The sequence below is a fragment of the Chrysemys picta genome, chromosome 5 (assembly GCF_011386835.1).
Source record: "Chrysemys picta bellii isolate R12L10 chromosome 5, ASM1138683v2, whole genome shotgun sequence".
NCBI classification, from domain to species: Eukaryota; Metazoa; Chordata; order Testudines; family Emydidae; genus Chrysemys; species Chrysemys picta.
Genome location: NC_088795.1, coordinates 121,002,899 through 121,024,000, shown reverse-complemented (window position 1 = coordinate 121,024,000; position 21,102 = coordinate 121,002,899). Strand labels below are relative to the sequence as shown.

Below are 21,102 nucleotides of genomic sequence, written 5' to 3'. Positions count from 1 at the left end.
AAAAACAGTGTCATTGCAATGAAACTAGGCAACCCTGCAGCCCATTTATCTAAAAGGTTGATGTTCACATTTCAAAGTCAAATTCTCCTACTGCCCTCCCCCCAAACAGGTGTCTTACTTAAGTATTTTACTTATATGTTTAAAGACAAAACAGTCAGACACACTCCGCTAGTACCTGTGGGAAATAACTTTCACTACAAAGTACCGGCTACTGTTGACCTTGGTACCATCACAGGAATTTCCAGAGTGACTTAATTCCTTTGCTAACATCCCCTCTTGCTATGGGTCCAGGAGGCAGCTGGCATTTGCACATACGAAAGCCCAGCTAGTTTCCACCACTCTGACTCTTTGTTGTCATTCATCCCCTTTGTTAAGTTACCTTTTATGACCATTTCTTTTCTCGGTGCAGTGGAGCAATGGTGAAGGTGACTTTTAGGGAACAGAGTTCTGAGGACCGCATCGAGGCCGAGAGCATCTGTCTCAGGCTGGTTTTCTTTCCCAAGTTCTTTAATGAAGGCTGGCATTTCACAATCCTCCCGAGCAATCATGCCAGAGAAATCACTCCAGAGAGCTTCCAGCATTGTGGGGGGAGGGATAGCTTCATCCCCAGCACTCACTTGCCTCTCCTCCTCCCTGTGCTGCCCCCAGTCCCCAGCTATTCCCCTCTCCTCCTCTGCCCCTGTCCCCTTCCCCCCATCCCCAGTCATCCCCCTCCCCTCCTCTGCCCCTGTCCCCCTCTCCCCATTCCCAGTCATCCCCTTCCCCCCATGCCCAGTCCTCCCCTCCGCTGCCCCTGCCCCCCTGCCCGGCCGGGCCCCGTGCCCAGCCACCGCCGGGGCAGGCACTCTCCTCTCCGCCTCGATGCGGGAGCCGCTCAGTCTCTTGTTCACCACCTGGGGTTTCTCCAGCCAGACGCTGACGGCTGCCCAGAAGCCCCGGGGCAGCAGCGAGGCGCTGTCCCGCAGCGCGATCTCCCCCACCAGCCCCATGTGCCCCGCCGCCGCCCGCAGCCCCAGCCCGAGCCCGGCCGGAGTCGCGGAGTGAGCGTGTCTCCGGCGGAGAGGAGGAGGTGGGCGAGGCGCAGGCTTGTACCGTCAGTTCCTGCAGCGAAGCAGGCTGGGGCAGCAGCGGCAGCAGCTGTAGGTAAGTGAGTGACTCTCCGCCCCGGTGGGAGTCCCGCTGGCTGCCCCCTTCCCGATGGCTGCGTCCTGGGGGTTCACACCAGACCAGAGCCAGCCTGGCAGCGAAGGGGAGAAGCCAAAGGCAACAGCAGAAGCAACTGATCCCCATACAGAGCCATAGCGACCTCTCCCTTCCCCTCTGTACCAGCCTTCTGGTGCCAGTGTCCCATTCATGGTACCCTTCTCCTCACCCACAGCTGGGGAGGGAGATAGGCCAGATAGTGGCCGTGAGGCTGTGAAGTGTGATGGTCATTCCCTGTTGAAAGGATCCCTCGTGGGTTGTAATCCATATGTATAAAGGGTTCTCTAATAAAACCTTGACAGGTTGTTAAATGTGTAGTTTACTCTTCCCTCTTTGTTGTTGCATTTCTGCCTGGTCGGACAGTAGACTGGTCTGAGGGTCATTTTTGTACCCCGTTTTTAATTATTTCACTCTGATGGTTGTGCATTATACTGCAGTGGAATTTCCTAAGGAGAGTGTCGAGCTGCTGTAGTGGTATTGATAAGTGACAGTTCTTTTACTTTATGCCATTCCCTGAACTCTGATCGCTCATGAGTGTCTGGGCTGTAGAATTTGTGCATTGTTATTTCTCAGCACTACATTGCAAATGTTGATTTATCAGCCGCTATTATTATGCAATTATGAATTTTCACTGCTAACAAGAGTTCCCCCATGTACCCAGTTTTTAACTTGGCAGCTGTCAGTGAAACAGGTCCAGTTGTTTACAGTCAAATCCACACACAAATCCCAAGATGTAAAGTCATGAATTTTTAAAAAAACACAAAAGGTCCGAGTTCTCCAAATGCTTACATATGAGCATAAATTTAGTCAAATGCATAGTCCCATTGAGCTCCATGGAGCTACCATGTAATGAAGTTACACACTTGCATCATTCACTGCAGGGTTTTAATCTTGTTTTCCTCCTTGCTTCAAATCAGTCTAACCTGTATGCTTTGGTTTGAGGCTCTGACTTTCTGCCCAGTTTACCAGCTCACTGACTTGTCATTATTTTATTGCCTGACTGTCAGAAAAGTTGTTTGTTTATTTTTCTGCTTCAGCTCAAGCTCTTTTCCATTGTCTGTTACTTTCTGTTTCTCTTCTAAAGCCAGCTACTCAGCACCTTCACTGCACCAATGCAGGGGCTGCTAACTCTCCTGTGTGTCTGAATGATGGCACCCAGAAATTCTACCGCCCACTCCTCTTCCAAAACATTCTCATTACCCACAATTGCAAAGCTGTGGCCTCATTCTAGATCTAAGAGGATCCAGTTGTGGGGAAAGAGATGCTAAGGGGTTAAAAATGGAGCAGAGAGAGAAGTGGGAAAGGAGAAGAGTGAGACCAGTATTGGTAAACCAAAGGTTCACATGCTCCTTCATTGTTTACGTAGGCCAGGCTGTACACCCAGCCGGGCCCCTTGCCTCCTTCCCGCTCAGCTGGGTCCCACACTCCACTCCAACCAGTCCCCCCCACCTCCAGGCCTCCAGTTGCATGATAACACAAGATGTCAGCCCAGATGAACAAGCGTGCAATCCTCTGGTAAGCTGCTGTCTATGTCCTGAGTAGGTGTCAGTAGAAGGTAGCAGAGAACTTCCTATGTCTACACCACCAACTGGGCACTCCACGGGCCTGATTTTAGTGGAAATCAGGCTTTTCAGATTTTCACCCAATAGGTTCTGCCCATTTTTGCATGCAGATTAATTTCTGGCATTTTTATGGCCCACTGCAAGCTGGTCTTTATGCCTTTCCCATCGATCTCTTCCCCACAGTCAGCATGGCTCGAATTCCCCCCTCCTTCGACTCATCTCTGGGATTACATTGGGAGAGTCCTCCCTTCCTGTTCAGATTTGAAACACAATATAAAAGAGCTAATTGCAAGAACAAGATCCTCAGCAGCCTGTAGGCTGGAGGATGAGGAGAAAAGGTGAGATCATAAGATGGGGAACAAAGACCAAAATTGGTGTGTGTGTGGGGGGGGGGGGGGGGCAACCTTTGTTTTTAAACAGTTTACCTAACAGCAGTTTGATTAACTCAAACTTTCATTGTAACAGTAATTCAAGATTGCTTTATGTTAACCCAAAAGGAGTTAATCCGAGATCAAGTTAATAAACGAGTTGGCCATGGGTCTCTGAGTTTGTTTAGATCGGGGTAGAGTTATCTAACAAACCAAAAGGATTCAAATTCGTATAAACCTGATTATGTCGAGTCCCTGAAGCGGATCCTCAGTTGGTGATAATTAGCTCTATTCCCTTCAATGGAGCTATGACAGTCTACACCAGCTGAGGGTCTGCCCCCTCACTGTGTGGATGTACAGTGGGATGAAAGAGCACTTGGGCCGAAATCAGCAGAGATTTAGGCGTTGCATCGCCAAGCAATGGATCAGACCCTGCAGGGGCACTTATCTGAGAGGTGGGGAACCCGGTCCAAATTCCTTCTCATTAGGAAGAGGAGGAACTGAACTGGGATCTCCCCCAACATCCCAGGGGACTACCCTAACAACTGGACTAAAGTTTATAAGGAAGGTGGCCCCCTTTCGTCCCCTCAGCCATTGTGTGTGCAGGTGGGCATGCTCAAAGGATGCCTATTGGATAAGGCCCTGCAGGCAAGGTAGGCCAGGCAACAGCTTTCTTCACTTGGTTTGAGAATCATGCTGGGGCTTAGGCATGAGAGACGTCCAGCTGCCTCCCTGGGACAGAAACTTAGGGCCTTGTTTTTTGCTGTATAAGGCTTTGTCTACACTATAGGTCCCTTAGGCACTTGTAATTTAGGTGGAAGCTGAGCAGAATTAACTTTTTGTGGATCGCAGTAGTGCCTAAATATCTGAGTGGATCTGGACCATGACACTTCCTTCCTTTGCTCCCTTGTTCCCCCCACTGGGTACAATTGCAGCAGCAGGACTGTGTAGGTCTAGTGAGTGGAGAATAAGATGCAGGGAGAGAGTGTCCTGCTGCACCCTGTGAAAAGATGCAACAATAGATACACTCCCTGTGCAATCTTCCAGAGATTCTACAGTGCACCCCATGGTATATCTGTAGGGCATAATTGAGCTATATGGCCCTGATCCTGCAATTAAATCTTGACACCCCATGGCATCCTGTTAAATTCAGTGGTACTCAGCACAGGCACAGATCTCTGCCTGTACAGATCCAGCTGTAGGATGAAGGCCTCTATTAGCAGAATTCTGCAATATTTGGGTGGGGTTCCAAATGCCACAGTATAAATATTATTCCTTTTAAAACAAACTCTTTCAATCGCATTGACCAGCCAATGTACTTTTAAACAAAAGCTGAGTTTGAATTCTATTTTGTCAATAAATGTCTCCAGTGAGTAATTTATATCTGGACTATGAGCATAGCTTAAGGTCAGAGGGAGGGTGAATTCCATGTTTGCTTACAAAATGATAATAAATATGAACACCTTTGAAGTGATTTATTTGTGAAATTCCTAGCTGGGGAACAGAAGTCAGTAAAGACCTGAAAATCATGGAGAGAGAGACACCTCTACCCTGATATAACGCTGTCCTTGGGAGCCAAAAAATCTTACCGCGTTATAGGTGAAACCGCATTATATTGAACTTGCTTTGATCTGCCGGAGTGCGCAGCCCCGCCCCTTTTTAGTCATTGCAGCCTAAAAAGTCAGTATTTTGGGGAAAGTTTTAAGTAGCTGAAAATACAAGTTTAGAATGCAGTGGCCATCTCTGGGTATCCTTTCCACGGAGGGCTTAATCTAGTCTATTTTTGAAGCAACTGTGTCTTGACACAATGGTCACAGATGGTTTGTTGGTTGTTTTTTTTACAGAGGGTATGTCTTCACTGCAGAGTTAGCTTGGGTGATCGGCACCCAGGTTAGCCTGCCTTCAATGTGAACATCCACACCACAAAGCCCTATCCAAGTTACTGTGTCCTCACTGGTACTGCGCCCCCCCAGCATGTGTTGGTAGGATTTCTAGGGGCATATCCCATGGTTCTTTGTGATGCAATAAGAGGAGACACTCTATGACTTTTCCATTGCATTGTGGGAGGAAGGCATATCAGCACTATCAGCACTCAAGTGGTTTAGCTTGTGGTCTCACTGCAAAGTGGGTGGTGACTACCCGGAGTGAAAGTTTTACTCAGCTAGTCTGGATTGCGTGAGAGGGTTTTGTGTGTGGATGCAAAGGGCTATAGGAGCAACACCCAAATAAGAGCATGAGTTAACTCTGCAATGAAGACATACCCTAAATATCCTGTGGATGTAAGGGACCTGATTCTCTACTACCTCAGTGATTCTTCCCTTCCCATTTATACCTGTGTACTGCAGGTATAGAGTGATACCATGCTGATTTGGTAGCATTTTACAGTCATTTTTACATGCACTTTGCATAGGTGTATGGGACTACACAAGGGCAGATGACCCCAATGGAAAAGGAGGTCAGAGCTCCTGCCACTTCCTCAAAGTTCTGTCTTCCTGCCAACGTCACTTCTGTCTAGTTCGGCTTCAGCGTGATCCTTGGCTTCCTGGCACTCATTGGTCACTTTGGTGATACAAAAAGAATAAAATGTTTGTTTTTAATGTGTACTGACCGACAAATGCCATTTGGAATAGTTCGTTTGAACATTAACTGGCAAGACCGTGAAGAAAAGAAATGCTTTCATCTCCTGCATTTTATGCTTTGTTTTTTCTGCATGTGTGGATGCTTTGATATTTTATTACACAGTGTTTCATTTGGGAGCGAAACTAATCTTTTTTACTGATGTTTAAATCACAGCACTTTCTTCTTCTGGTCCTTTTATCTAAATCTTCCTTTTATCTAGTTTTATTAGTATGCATAAATTATATATTTCTTTTTCACATTGCTCAGTTCACATTTTAATAAAAGTGTATAAGCCATTTATATCTGATCAGAGACAGTTATTTAACTTGTACTAAATCAGTTAAGTTAGAAAAAGAGAAGGCCAGTCTTAACAGTTGAGTCTGCAGTCGCTGTCCCTTTTGAATGATTATGTATGGATTGATTGAAGAACTGTTTGTGATGGGGTGCACTCACCTCTCATGAGTGACTTCTGTGAGGTGGGTGTGGTGCTGCCATCTTCTTTTTCTCCAGGCGCCCCTTGTGGGCAGCCAACCTCGCTAGGCAGATATTCAGTGGCTCAGCTCTCCAGGCAAGTCACACACAGTCAATAGGCATGAATGAACCCCTTCTAGGGTAACAAGGTCCAATGAGAACTATTGCTGCACCCTTGTTAGTGTCTTCAGCCCCCTTTCTAGGCTCAGTTCTCAGCCCCTTCTGGGCTAACTGAAGGTCCTTCCCTGCCCTGTTAGAGAGCAGGGCTTTCTCCCTGGAGCCTCTTTGTCCTCACCAGTTATCTCTGTCCCAGCTCATCTCAAGGTTTTTTGTTTGGCTGTTTGTTTTTGGGTTTTGTTTTTTGGGGGGGGCGGGGGAGAGGGGGAGGAGGCAGTAACCAAGAGTCCACCAAACAGACAGTCTTTCAGCCCTGTCCCTGAGCCCTTAAATTCCAACCCTTTGTTTGGGCTTCTAAATGAGCCTTATCCCCTTCTCAGGGCTTACGCCACTTCCTCTGCAGCTGATGGGGGTTACTTGGGCTTACCCGCTACACCGGGTCCCAACCCAGAGACCCTATAAATAAAAGCCATGTGCTGCTTCCTTTACTTGGTTGCTCCTGCACCAAGCCTTTTTACCTCTGCCTATTACTTTAGGGCTAGAGCTCTCAGATCCTTTCGCTCCCAGGTTTAGCTAATGCAGCCTATCAAGCTCCCTTTGACCAGAGCAGAGCACCCTTCCGTGCCCCTCTGGCCCCAGCCAGGAATTGAGCTGCTAAGCCCCTGCAGCTCCTTTTAACTGAGCCTACTGGGGTCTGATTGGCTGCTTCGGATGAGGGCTCTCTAAGAAGACCTGAGGACCTACCTTTGCTGCTCTTCTTTTGTGGCAGGGTGTAGTAGGGCCCTGGGGCCTCAAAGGATGAGGTACACCGTGCCACACTCTTCAATTCCCATTTTTATCCCCTGATAAAAGTACTTGTGAAAAAAAATTAGACATTTTCAGTGCTTTAGCTCATTGGACATATGTTCTTGTTGGATGCAGAAGTGTTTAACTTCAAGATGGCATCGACTAGTGATCTGAAAGAAGCCACTTGCAACCAAAGTTCTTGGGACATCTTGCTACCAGATTTCCCTGAGGGGCCACTTTGTGAGTACCGTAAGAGGGCTTCCTTCAGCTGGAAGGAGATGGCAGTGTTTATAGATGAAGAAGATCTCATCCAATTCAAGGTAAGTTTTTTTTTCAATGATTGCTATGTTGTCTGGGGAAATTGAGGGTATTTTTAAAGGGGAGGGCATAAGCTGAAGTAATAAATGATGGGCCAATGTTGGCGAGGGAGGCATTGGAGGACTATCAGCACTCAAGTGGTTTACCATTTTTATGTAGTCACTTTTTTAGAGCAGAACTGACTTCTAAACAATACTTCTTTCACTGCACTGATCAAATATAATGTTTTTATTTCACTACTAATGATGAATATTGGGAAGCAATACTAAATTACAGCAGACACTAAATTAACGTCTCCATTTCCAATTAACAAAGCAGTGACCTACTATATTTGCATAAGACCCTATCGAGATCAAAGTTGTAATGCTGCTTCCAGTGACTCAAGAGCAGGAGTACCAACCTCAGGGCAGACTGTTAGGAGACAGGGCACAAATCCTAAATTGTGAGTTCTATAATTTGGCCAGGTCTACACTATATACACCCCTGACTGACATAGTTATACTGACCTAACCTGCCGTGTAGACAGTACTGCATTGACGGGAGAGCTTCTTCTGTCAACATAGCTATCACGTATCAGGGAGGTGGATTAACTACACCAACAGGAAAACTTCTCCCATCAGCATAAGAGCATCTTTACTTAAGTGCCACAGCGATGCAGTTGCATTGGTGCAGCTGTGCTGATGCAGCATTTTAACTGTAGACCTGCCCTTAGATTTCATCAACCTGTTATCAAGTGGATACTCCTAGGACACTATAAAAAGCCTTAACATAGAGTCAGACAGTCACTTTGGGTACTCTGATCTATCTCACCACCCCCCTTCCTCCCCCCTTGATCATATTTTTGAGATAGATTATCCCTTACACCAAGAATCACAGCAATATTAAGGTTACGCCCATGTCACTTACCCCAAGTCAGTTGCACTTTAGATTTCACACCAAAGACAGCGCTTGTAGCCAATCCTCTAGTAAACTCTAATAAATATTTATTAAATAGGAAAAGGAAACAAAAGACCATTTATAAGGTTAAAACAGGTAAACATCTATACACAAAAGATTTACAATTTTAAGTTTCAAAAGATAATAGAAGCTGCTATAATAAAAAAGTTGTATATGTCCTGTAGGGCTAACCCAGACTAAACATCTGGAGGTCTCTTGCTTATGCCTAGAAAACCCTTGTCTCCCCTGCATCCCCAGAGTCCAAGCAGGGATTGTTAGGAGTTTTTATCCCCTCTTGCTGTGTGCCCTGAGCTGCAAGCTGCCCTGATGGGAGGAATCCACTTGCATGACTCATCTTCACATGGAGGAGGGCAGAACAACAAACGGCTTTTGTTCTCTTTAATGTCCCACAATAGTCCATCTGGTACTGATAGACCTTTCCTGTTGGACAGGACTTAACATCTTCTGTTGAAGATCAGCACTTCACCCTAGTTAATGTCTCTCTCCTATTTGGTGAGTTACACCGTCACAGAGGCTCACAATACAACCACTCAAACATTACCATACAATATGGGAACAGATGTTGTAAGTGAGATTAATACATGCAGCAAATCAAATCACAAACATTCAATGAAGTCTAAACACTTTCTTAGAACCTATTTTAACAATACTAACACACAGGCAAGCTAGACTGATACTAGCTATGTATTTGCCAGTGTTCACTTGAGATGTGGGGACTTTGGCTTGAGCTGGCACCTGGTCTGATAGCATTACACAAAAGTATCTTTGGACCTCAGACACACAAACCTTAAAAGAACAGAGAGATCGTAAATACCTGGCTCTGCATCTGGCTGACCTACTGAAAAGCTAAAGGATAAAAATACCCTTTTGTACCAGGGAGTAGCAGAACTGCACAGGCAGATAACGCTGTTGTAATAACAAATCTACCTAAATTGTAAGCTCAACTATAAAAACTAATTAAAAGTTTATCAAATGTCCCAATAAATGAGACAACTGCAAAGGGAAAACAAAACAAAACAAAATTAGTCTAAACAAAAAGGCCTACTACCATAATTAAAGAACTGTTAAGATCATGCCTGGTAAACAAAAAAATGAAACTAGAAATCAGTGGACCAAAATCAGGGTGGACTGATTTTAAATCAGTGACTTAAATGACTGGTTTTAATCATGATTTTAAATCAGCATGCAGGAAATCTTGATTTAAATCATTGATTTTAATCATGTTTTGCATTTGTACTTTAGTTATTTTCCTAAAGAGAGATTTATTCTCATTGGCTGTTAACCATTAAAACATGCTGATTTGCAACTAAATATAGTCTTTACACTAAATTTGGTGCTTCTTTTCACTAATCGGGAGGATACACAATATCTATGTACATTTAAGCAATTATGAAGCTTAACTTAACCTTTATTCAGATTGTTAGTGTTTACATAATTCATTAGAAAATGGTAAATGATGCATTTCTTATTTACTAGAAGATTTTTTTTTTTTAAACCTGTGGTTTGTGAAACTATTTGGATGGAATATTCAATTAAAAATGCACAATAGTACTTTAATTTTTTTATTAAATAAAGCTAGCTTTAATATGCTGAATACATAAAAAGTTAATCAAAACATAGTTTGTATTTAAAACTAGCTGATTTATGAAACAGAGGAAGCATTATCTGTAGTTAGTGAATTGAACTGATTGTTTCCGGTCACCATGTCTTTTGATATTTTAGAACTAGTAGATCTCATCCTCTCACACCTAGTTTTTATTCATAGATTGGAAGAGAAAAACAAGTGTTTTCTGCCTTTTCAACTTCCCTTTGGTTTCTTAAATTTGAATAATCTAGTAATTGAACTGAACTAGTTGAATAAACTGTAATGAAGAAAATATTTGTTCTGCACCTGCAGAAAAGACTACTGTCGTCAAAAGCTGGTTCCAGGTGCTTAGTAAGTGACTTCCACCAGTTCAATGGTTTGACCTTCATTGAAACTAGGCAAAAATACATAGTAATTTATATTATTTTTGTATTTAATTTAAATTATTTTAATAGATATTAAGTATAGGCCTTAACATAGATTGTCAGTTTCAAATTTAATTTTAACTAGGTTTATTTTTTTAAAAATAAAACCTGTATTTAATTTAAATGAAAAAATCCAGTTTTTTTATTTTATTTTAAAGTATTGATTTTTATCCACCCTGACCAAAACTGATGTGTCAAAAATTTGGCCTAATTAGTAAACAAAATAATGAGGGGATGGGCACCCATTACTTCCTTTTGGGGTCTTAAAAGAAAAAAAACACACTAGGGGGTGGGAAAATTAAGCACAAGAAGCAGCTGTCTGCCAGCAACTGCTGCAGCAAGCTTTACCATCATGGCTGCCACCCCCACTATCTCCTTGGATGCCCCATAATACCATTGCGCCTTTGCCATTTACTGAGAGATGTCCTGACCAGACCGGGCCAAGAGAGGGACTAAGATGACATCATCACCTCCACTAGCTCTGGCTGAATTCCAAACACCCATTTGGGACGTGACAGTTTGATGGACAGATTCACACACTGTCTCTTTCTCTTGCTCAGTCCTTTTCCTTCCCTACTTCATTTCTTCTCTTTCCTATTCCTCTCCTTTCTCCTTCTGTCTAATAAGCGTCTGGCTTAGCCAGCCAAGAACGCATATTGTTATGAGCTGGGTTATGCTAAAAGGTGAAAAGGCTACTTCATGGTGTGTTTGTCATGGGACTAAGCAGGCTGAGATCTCTGTATCATCATCATCATTCCCATAACCCCATTGGTCTTTGGGGCACCATCACTGATGAGCAATCAACCAATTGTTTCCACCCCTGACGATTGTGTGTCAGTGCTTGAGTTTCTGCGAAGTCCATTCCTTTCCACTCTTTTATGTTGTTTAAACAAGGTTTGGGGTTCGGTATACAGAGATCTTTGACATTAAAAGGTCTCTGTATACCGAACCCTAAACCTTGTTTAAACAGCTTAATGTTGGACAGTTTCAGGGTCATGTTAACACCTTTAACTCTTTGGGCCCATTTATTTCATCAAAATTAATACAACAGTCTTCATGGGGGAGAGCGAGTGCTCTCTGATTCCCTCTCTCTGCACATCCCTCCCCCCCCCCCCCCCCACCCCCGGTCACTTTCTTCTGAAGAGCAAGGAAAGGTACATTTTCAGCCCAAAGCTCTGTGTGTTTCTCCTTAGATTACACCTCTACCTCGATATAACGCTTTCCTTGGGAGCCAAAAAATCTTACCGCGTTACAGGTGAAACAGCGTTATATCGAACTTGCTTTGATCCACCGGAGTGCACAGCCCCGCACTCCCGGAGCACTGCTTTACCGCCTTGTATCCGAATTTGTGTTATATCGGGTCGCGTTATATCGGGGTAGAGGTGTATATGAATGAAGCTGTTTGCCTAAGAAGACACAGACATCTTCATAGATACAAAAAAATTGTCCTGGGCAGATTAACATTCAGTCAGTCAGCCAGGGAGGGAACTGCTCCAAGTTAGACCATTAGAAGGTGAATAGCCTGTCTCCTAGGCCTCAGCCCTGATGGTGATAATTGGCAATTGGACTAGATGGACTATGCAACTGCTCCCTTCTGGGAAGAGAGCAATCGTAGGTGGCCACATAATGGCTGAAATGGCATTACACAGCCACTGCTACTTAACAAAGAGCCTGAATATGACCCTCAGAGCTCTACACTGATGCTCAAAGGGGGACTAGCACTAAAACAATATTAGACTCCTGCCAATAATCAAATAATAATGCAGCTAAAATGCAACCATGTGAGGCAACAATGGCCTAACACTGTTCCTGGGATATGTTGACTCATCCAGTACTGTGGAGATTTAATTTTAAGAAATGGCAATTTACAGGAGCTTCTGACTCAAGCAGGGCTAAGTGTGTGGCTGCCTCACTTTGAAAGATACATCTGGCACTCACATTATCTGTAAAATCACATTTTAATATATTTTTGTCTTGCATACATCAGATGTTTTAATTCAGCCTTTTGTGTTTTTTTAATTTTATTTGGATATTTATTTCTTTATTTTGGCTGAACAAACAGCTGCTTTGCTAGAAAGCCTAATTCAGCCAGGGAGGAAAATTAACTTGATTCTTTAATACTTAACTTCTTCCAACTTTTTGGTATTAAATTTCTATTGCCAACTTCTCTCCTCAAGAATAGAATCTTCTCTGCTTTTGAAAATGATCCTGTCTTTGCTCGTTACCCCGGAGAAGATGTGACCCTCGAGAAGTATCGTGAGCTGACATTCCTGCGCTGTAAAAGGCTCTTTGAATATGAGTTTCTAAAACTGGAAGATATCATGGAGAAGCCATTAAAAATTATGGTTCTTATAAACTGCTTAGGGATGTATGATTGGTCTCTGGGTACCAAATATTTGTTAAATGCTCAGGTAAGTACAACTCAGAGAAAAGTCTTGTTACCCTATTGCACTGCATTTTCATAGATTTTTTTTTTCTCTTTGAGGAACATTTTCTAAAAGCAGTATCTCGACACAACTACTTTTCTCTTTTTAAATAAGAAAAGTGAGTTAAACTGTTTAAAAGTGCCGGATTGGATAGGCTTAGTGTGAATTTCTGATTCCATTGAAATCGATGGGACCCACCTTTGCCATTGACTTCAGTGTTGCCAGGACTTCACTCTTGGATAATAGAACAGGTGCCTCAGAGGTGTTAGTACTGCAAACTTCCCCACATGAGCCTCACCTTCATCTTGGAGGGGCCACCCCTTTTTTGTGTCAGAGGAGAAATTGGCCTTGTTCATTCAGGGCATGCTCCCAAAATCATTGCAGCTAGTGGAAAGATTCCCATTGATTTCAATGGGCCTTGGATCTGTCCCTCAATCCTTTGTCCTTCAGTTGAATCTTCCAATAAGGATAGTCAATAGAGATGGTTGAATCATATTGGCTGAGTGCATTATTTAGTGACTATTTCTATTTCCATTAAGTGATTTATTTTATTAATGATTTCTTCTGCTATATGGCCAGCTCCACTACTTAGTACCAGCTGTGGTTGTGATTTTGTGACGTAGATAGCTGTCCAGCAGGAACTGAACTGAGACCACCAACTGTTTTGTAATTAGAACAGCATGAGATGGTAAAAGCTTTCAATTACTGCTGATTTGGGATGGATTTGCTGGCCAACTTCAGATTCAGACCCCAAGTCATTTAAAACGGAACTATGTTGCAATGAGCTAGTATGTTTTTCAAAGGTTTTGCATCCCTAAACTGGGCTTTTGCACCTGTAACTACAGGCACAAGTGGAAAGTGAACCCACTGAGTGTTCCGTTACAGCTGCCAAAAGCGGGGCTTGTCATGAGGAGCAACGTCTCCATGGCCCATTCCATCCTTGACCTCTCTTCTGTATAATGCAAAGTGTGTTCTGACTTTGTATAACATTCAGTCCAGTGCAGAGGAGCTAGCACAGAGCCAGATCACCACTTTAAGCCCTCAAAATAGCGTTTAAGTGAGATGTAAGTGTTGGACAGTTCTGTTGGCCCCCTAGTAAGAATGAATGTTGTGCTTAGTGATTGTTGTGTTTATTCAAGTACATTTATTCGGCATTTTGACAGGGATTTCACAGTCCTCTCTCATTTCATGTTTTCAGGTGTTCGGTGGTGCAATTGAGAATACTGGCTCTGAAAGGCATCAGGAATTCGTGAAGCAAACCAGTAACATGGAGGTAATTTTGGGATAACTCTTCAGGGTTGGGTATTGTCATGGTTAAGGGGCTAGCTGCACCTCTGGGCCCTTTCCGATCTCTGAGTGCAGGTGTTCAGCCCTTCACCATTACCTGACTCAGGGTGGAATTTTGCAGTTCTTCCACGGTTGGGTCTGTCTAGTCTGCAATAACAGGGTATGATTGCAGCTCGAGTAGACACCTAGCTTGAGTGCCAGAGCAGTGAAACTACAGTAGTGTGACGCAATCCCGCCCAGAACTCTGGGTAATTTACTCATGGTGCTAGCCTTGAGCTAGTGAGGTTAAAAGTAGGTCAGATATATTGGCTTGAGCTGCAATCAGACGCCGTGATTGGAGTCTAAACATACCATTAAACTGGGGCCCGGATACACCACTCTGTGTATACAAACCACCTATTACACTGCAGGTCTGACTAGTTCTCAGGCACCTGCATTTCTACCCTGCCAGAACCTGTGACTCGTGATATTGACCAACAGCCTTCTTAAAACAAAGTATTTTTATTTAGCCATTAGAACAGGGGTCTCAAACTCAGTTTGCCTTAGGGCCAGTGCCAGTCCTCAAATCCTCCCAGCGGGCCAATAATGTCAGTGAAGATGGTGTTCAGAAAAGAAAATGTTTATATTGTGTTTTTTATTTTGAATTTCTTAGAAATAATAAAGCTGTCATACAACTTTATACAATTCTTCGCCTGCCAGAGAGTTTTTAGTGTTTGCCAGACACCTGGCAACGCTTCAGTTCTGTCAGTTTGTTGATGTTTGGCCTCCGTGACTGAGCAGTTGAAACCTTCAGGATTTCAGCAAGGTGTGCATCAGATAGTTGTGTTCAGTATTTTGACTTGTTTATATTCATTGTGGAAAAAAGTGATGCTGCCTCTCTGGCTGACTCTGCCTGGCAACTAATGATGATATCTCTGTCCCTCTCCCCCAGCCAATGGGAGCTACGCGGGGCGGTGCATACAGCGGACAGTGCCGGCAACTATCTGCCTGCGTCTCTCCTCCACGGGCCGCAGCGGGGAGGTTCTCGGGCCGCAGATGGCCCGCAGGCCAGGAGTTTGAGACCCCTGCATTAGAACAAAGCATTAGAGAAAAAGGTTATTTTAAGACAGCCAACATGTATATTTACTCTCATCTATTCTTACACTTCACTATAAGTTAAACTTTTCTCTTAAGTTTCAGGAATTGAAGTGAACCAACTCACATTCTGTGTCCTAGACAGCCCAGATCCTCCTTAGTGTCTGGTTCTGTTAATCTGTCTGACCCATCCTGTTCATGCTGTGGTGTACTTGCTTGGGTGCTCCTCAAGGAGGGGCTGGAGCCATTAACGCTACTTGCTCTGGCATTGTCCCTTAAAGAGACTTAAGTGTAAGCTGTTAGAGAGAGGATGCCTTCTCTAATATTCACCTTTCTCTACATGGGCAGGCTCTGCCCCCAGTCAGAGCCCTAAGGTGAATTATCCATTCCATTCCATAGTCCAGAAACATCACACCAGTGACAGATCTAGATACTGTATTAATTATTGTGAAAGAACCCCCCCCCCCCCCCCATTTGTCAGCGGCATTTTATTTTATTTTTTCCCTTAGGGTAACTAACATAATGAAAGCGATACTCGCAAAATTATACTGCCGCTAACTTGAACTACTGTGTGATCTTTTTCTTTCATTCCTTTTAAAAAAATGCTTATTTATTGATCAGCTCATGTTATGTAGCAAGTAGTTGATTATGTAGATGGGCTCTCCGTAAAATCAATATGAATCCAGTTAGTGACACAATTAAAGTGAGATGTAAGTGTTGGACAGTTCTGTTGGCCCCCTAGTAAGGATGAATGTTGTGCTTAGTGATTGTTCACTAAGTGTTAGTGATTAAAGATCCTTAGCATCAAGAAGAGCTTAGCATTCTGTATCTGTTGCAATAGTTTTACCTTAGGTTTCAGTTTAATCTTGTCACCTTTTTGAGAGGACCCCTCAAACTGAGTGGCGTTGTGACCTGGCACACAGGGTTGCTGTGTCACTCACTGAAATTTGGCCCAGTGGCCCCTCCATCATGATAGAGGGGCAGCTGGGTCAAACCTGAGTGGTTCTGTGACCCCACGCACCAGGTCACAATGCTTGGAGCGGGAAGCTGGGCCCAGCTTCATGTGACAGTAGCGGAGCCGCTGCTGTGGAGTGAGTGCGGTGTGGACTTGCTTCCCAGTCGCACCCCAGTCCAATCGTACTAGCCTGCCTTTTTAGGATGTACAAGAGTAAAGATAACAGGCCAAATTTAGCCCTAGTGTAAGGGAATGCAAATCATTGACTGCCGTAGAACTGCGAGCAGGTGGACTTCGCACCCTGCTAAGAAAAGAATTTACGCACTCTGGATTTGATCTGAGTTTACCCCATCCAAGTGTTTGAATTATTGGCAATTTTTCAATAAAACATAGACAGCCTAATCTTTTTCCAAACTAGGCTGTTCCCAGTGCTTAATTTGTAATGAAAGAGATACCGGGGCTCAAGCAAAAAGGTGCCGAGGTTCAAGCAGAAAGCTCAGAAGTGCCAGGGCTATGAACTGCCAAGCCTAAAGGTGCCAGTGCTCAGTCCTGGCATAAATTAAGCACTCTCTGTTCCTATGGCTTCCCTACAGAGAGACCAACCCACCATTCCTCTCTCTTGTAGGCAACAGTTCCTTCTACTCAAAGAACCAGTCCCGCTTTTCCTATATGATGGGTGTAATTAATAATTTGCACCTGCCGTTATGAGTCAGCAGCTCCCTGCAGGGTTATGACACCTGCCAGGAAGATGGCTCAGTGGAAAAACACTGCCACCCTATTGCAGGAGTTCTGCCGGCTTACACAAGGGATGAAATTGACCTAATGCAACGTCCTACTAAGCAGCTGGATTTTTATTAACTCTCATTTTTGCAGCAATACAATATTGAGTAACATTCTTGACTTGAAAATGTTTGAGTTGCCATGTTAACATTGAGTTGATTTGCACCTGCTGATTCACGGTTTAGATTTTTGGATGTTTTGCTCTGACTGAAGTCAGCCATGGCAGCAATACCAAGGGCATACGGACAACTGCCAGATACGACCCCAGCACACAGGTCAGTCTGTAACCCACAGAAGTGACATTTGGTACTTTTTTGTTTACATTCTGTTATAAAGATATCGGGCCAAAATGATTCTATGATTAACAATAATTAATACTTCTCTTGTATCTAGCACTTGTTAGTAGTAATAAAGCTGTGTGGGAACTGGAATTTCCATCCTACCAAACAAAATTTGCTTTAAAAAAAAAATCATTCTGAACTGGAACAAAAGGTCAGATATATGAAATTTTCCCTGTTTTCAAAAAAACTCTCTGTTGGAAGAACCAAAACCAGTTTTGTTTTGTTTTTTAATTTCTGTGTCCAGCGCCTGAAGCAGCTGGCTCCGTGGCAGCCTCCAGTGAGGCTGCGCAGAAGCTGTCCAGCAAGTTATTCGGTCTCAGATAAAATCAGGAGCATTTTGCATTCACAATAAAAACCCGGAGACCATTGTGTGTCTCCATGGTACTCCCTCCCCTCATCATGTTATAAGAAAGCTGAGAGGCTGAATTTTAGGCCTCAGGTTGACAATCATGCTGTTGTTCTGCCCTGACTTTTCCCTAGACACATGTTCTAGAATAAAGCTTAGCCCTATAGATTCCTGTCAAATCCGCTTTCATTGTTGTGAGCATGTTGGATTGAAGTACAGTATGAAATGCTGGCAATATTCAAAATGTTACAGTGGCAGCAAACAAAAAGAAGTGATGAATGTACATTGATTCATATGATTTAAGACTTCCCCCTTTTTGACTGTAGAAATTTATCATCAACACTCCTGATTTTGAAGCTGCCAAGTTTTGGGTTGGCAACATGGGGAAAAATGCCACTCATGCTGTCGTCTACGCCCAGCTGTACACTCCTGATGGGCAGTGCCACGGATTACATTCCTTTGTTGTGCAGGTAGGAAAAGAGTACTACTTTGGTTTTTTTATGTCACTGTTATGACATATTATGTCTGCTAAACAATTTCTGTAAAAATGTCTTTAACATTTTCTACCAAACTTCAGAATTTATTTGATCCCTGTGCTTTTGAGGCAAGAATACAGTCGAATTAATTGTAGCAAATTGCTATAACTAGAAAATACAGATGAACCTCCATATTATTGCATCACATATGCAGTTTGAAATAGACTACAAAGTGTGAAATACTTTAGATCAGGAGCTCCTCAGAGCAGAAAATGTCCCTAAGTGTTTGGAAAGTGCCTAACACAAACTGGACGAATATTTAATAATAAATACAATGAGAATAATTGAGAGTATATGTTGGATGTAATGCATGTCCAAAGCCAAACAGTGGAAACACTCCCATTGTTTTCAGTGAACGTTAGATCAGGTCTCATTTTCTAATGAGGATCCTCATTGCTTGCACACTTCATCTGCATTGACTTCTGTGGATCTCCCAAAGGGGCCAAAAACATGGTAATTAATTCTAGCATCATTTTTTGAAATGTCAGATTTCTGGGATGAATGAAGTGGGTATAGATTTTTTGAATTGTTTTTTGAACATTACGTGTATGAAGCAAAAAATGGAATTTATGGACAGAGTTGTGACATTTCAAGTGGCAACATGTATTGCAAGTGAAACGAAAGGCAAACACTGGCTTTCCAACTGTGACATACTACTAGACTGTGCCAGGCCACTGCTAGGTTATGGCAAGGTAGAAACTGAGCATATAATGCCAACTGAAATGTGTATGCAGGATGCCACAAACTGCTCAAATCCCAGCTGTTTACATCATCTTGAACGATAATGGGATTGAATCAGGGACCTACAAAACTCAGAGAGCGAGTTTTCTACAGCTTGCGCTAAAGAATCAGGCTCTGTAACTCGGGGCAGTATCAGACTCACATTATCTGTGATTTGGGCACAGAAAGGGTTGCCTAGCACACACTGACCAGTGGGTTATCCTTGCATTTGGAATGTAAGCCCTAGATGACAGTAAACATGGCCTGATCGAAAACAGAAAGGTCATGTGTCCTTTCACCTATTTGTGAAACATGATATTTTGGAAAACATTGTTTTGCAACAATAGATGGAGCTACAATAAGGTGGGTGCAAAACTGGTTGGAAATTTGTTCCCAGAGAGTAGTAATCATTGGTTCACAGTCATGCTGGAAGGGCATAATGAGTGGGGTCCCGCAGGGATCGGTTCTGGGTCTTATAAACTTATAAAGTTTGTGGACGATACTAAGCTGGGAGGGGTTGCAAGTGCTTTGGAGGATAGGATTAAAATTCAAAATGATCTGGACAAACTGGAGAAATGGTCTGAAGTAAATAGGATGAAATTCAATAAGGACAAACACAAAGTACTCCACTTAGGAAGGAACAATCAGTTGCACGCATACAAAATGGGAAATGACTGCCTAGAAAGGAGTACTGCAGAAAGGGATGTGGGGGTCAGAGTGGATCACAAGCTAAATATAAGTCAACAGTGCAAAGCTGTTGCAAAAAAAGCAAACATCATTCTGGGATGTATTAGCAGGAGTATTGTAAGCAAGACACGAGAAGTAATTCTTCCGCTGTATTCTGCGCTGATTAGGCCTCCACTGGAGTATTGTGTCCAGTTCTGGGCACCACATTTCAGGAAAGATGTGGACAAATTGGAGAAAGTCCAGAGAAGAGCAACAAAAATGATTAAAGGTCTAGAAAACATGACCTATGAGGGAAGATTGAAAAAATTGGGTTTGTTTAGTCTGGCGAAGAGAAGACCGAGAGGGGACATGAAAACACTTTTCAAGTACATAAAAGGTTGTTACAAAGAGGAGGGAGAAAAATTGTTCTTCTTAACCTCTGAGGATAGGACAAGAAGCAATGGGCTTAAATTGCAGCAAGGGCGGCTTAGGTTGGACATTAGGAAAAACTTCCTAACTGTCAGAGTGGTTAAGCACTAGAATAAATTACCTAGGGAGATTTGGAATCTCCATTATTGGGGATTTTTAAGAGCAAGTTGGACAAACACCTATCAGGGATGGTCTAGATAATACTTAGTCCTGCCTTGAGTGCAGGGGACTGGACTGGATGACCTCTCTAGGTCCCTTCCAGTTCTATGATTCTAACATCCACCGTGGGGTGTTCCCTACTGGCTGGCCATGGATGTCATCTTGTAGTGCAAGCCTGCTGTACCTGGTAGTGCCTTTTGGTCCTTGTGTGACCACAACAGAGGGAAGAGAAAAGGGCAAGCCTAAACCAGGAAAAGATGATACTTGGGGGTGGAGGTGGACCTTCTGGGGGTTAGTCATAAAAAAGTCAATGTAAAGGAACTTCTGGGCATTAAACATGAAAAATTAGGATTTTTATATGTTTACTGGGTTTTTTAATGTATAAAGAAGGTTGGTTGGAAAAACAAAATGAATACAAATGAATGGCCTAAACCTATGGGCACTACATTAGCTCACACACTGGGCACATTTGGAGAGTTACCTGTGTAGTCTTAAGGGCTACCAAATTTTATTTTTAAATGAAAGCATGGACTCTGCAAAAATTGATCACGGTCTCCTGGGAAAGCTTCCTCCTTGAAATGTGTGAGCCAACTTTTCAAGCCCTCTCTTTCGGGTACCAGTATTTGTCCTAAACCCACAAGCCAATCTGCATGGAAGCAGGGTTTCAACCATAGAGATCAGCTTGCAGGATTGGAGCCATATTCAGTAGAAAACTTGCAGAAGCAACACATATTTAAATGAACTGGGTTGCTGACCAGATGAAACATGTCATATATCCCTGAGAAAGGCAGGATACAATTAATACATAAAGTTAATCAGTTTTCTTGATTTCTGTTTCTGTCCACATAGACCAAAAGAAGGTTTTCATGCTAATTGTGATTAGAAGATTCTTCTATATAGATGCACATTTGGAGCATGATAGTGTAATTAGTAGCATGTTATTCCAAGTCACTTTCATTATTGAATTTATAG

At 43.1% G+C, this 21,102-nt stretch overlaps 2 protein-coding genes across 2 annotated transcripts in view; one reads left to right on the top strand and one right to left on the bottom strand.

Moving 5' to 3' along the window:
* TRMT44 (tRNA methyltransferase 44 homolog) overlaps window positions 1–581 on the bottom strand; it is a 28,202-nt gene extending 27,621 nt beyond the window's left edge. The window contains exon 1 of the mRNA XM_065598520.1: window positions 380–581. Within this exon, the coding sequence (XP_065454592.1) occupies window positions 380–581 (202 nt within the window). The remainder of the gene's footprint in view (window positions 1–379) is intronic.
* A 223-nt stretch (window positions 582–804) lies between these two features.
* ACOX3 (acyl-CoA oxidase 3, pristanoyl) overlaps window positions 805–21,102 on the top strand; it is a 66,224-nt gene continuing 45,926 nt past the window's right edge. Inside the window, 7 exon segments of the mRNA XM_065597113.1 lie at window positions 805–1,000; window positions 1,003–1,143; window positions 7,262–7,446; window positions 12,589–12,822; window positions 14,036–14,110; window positions 17,119–17,208; window positions 17,947–18,090. Of these exon segments, the coding sequence (XP_065453185.1) occupies window positions 862–1,000; window positions 1,003–1,143; window positions 7,262–7,446; window positions 12,589–12,822; window positions 14,036–14,110; window positions 17,119–17,208; window positions 17,947–18,090 (1,008 nt within the window). The 5' untranslated portion in view covers window positions 805–861.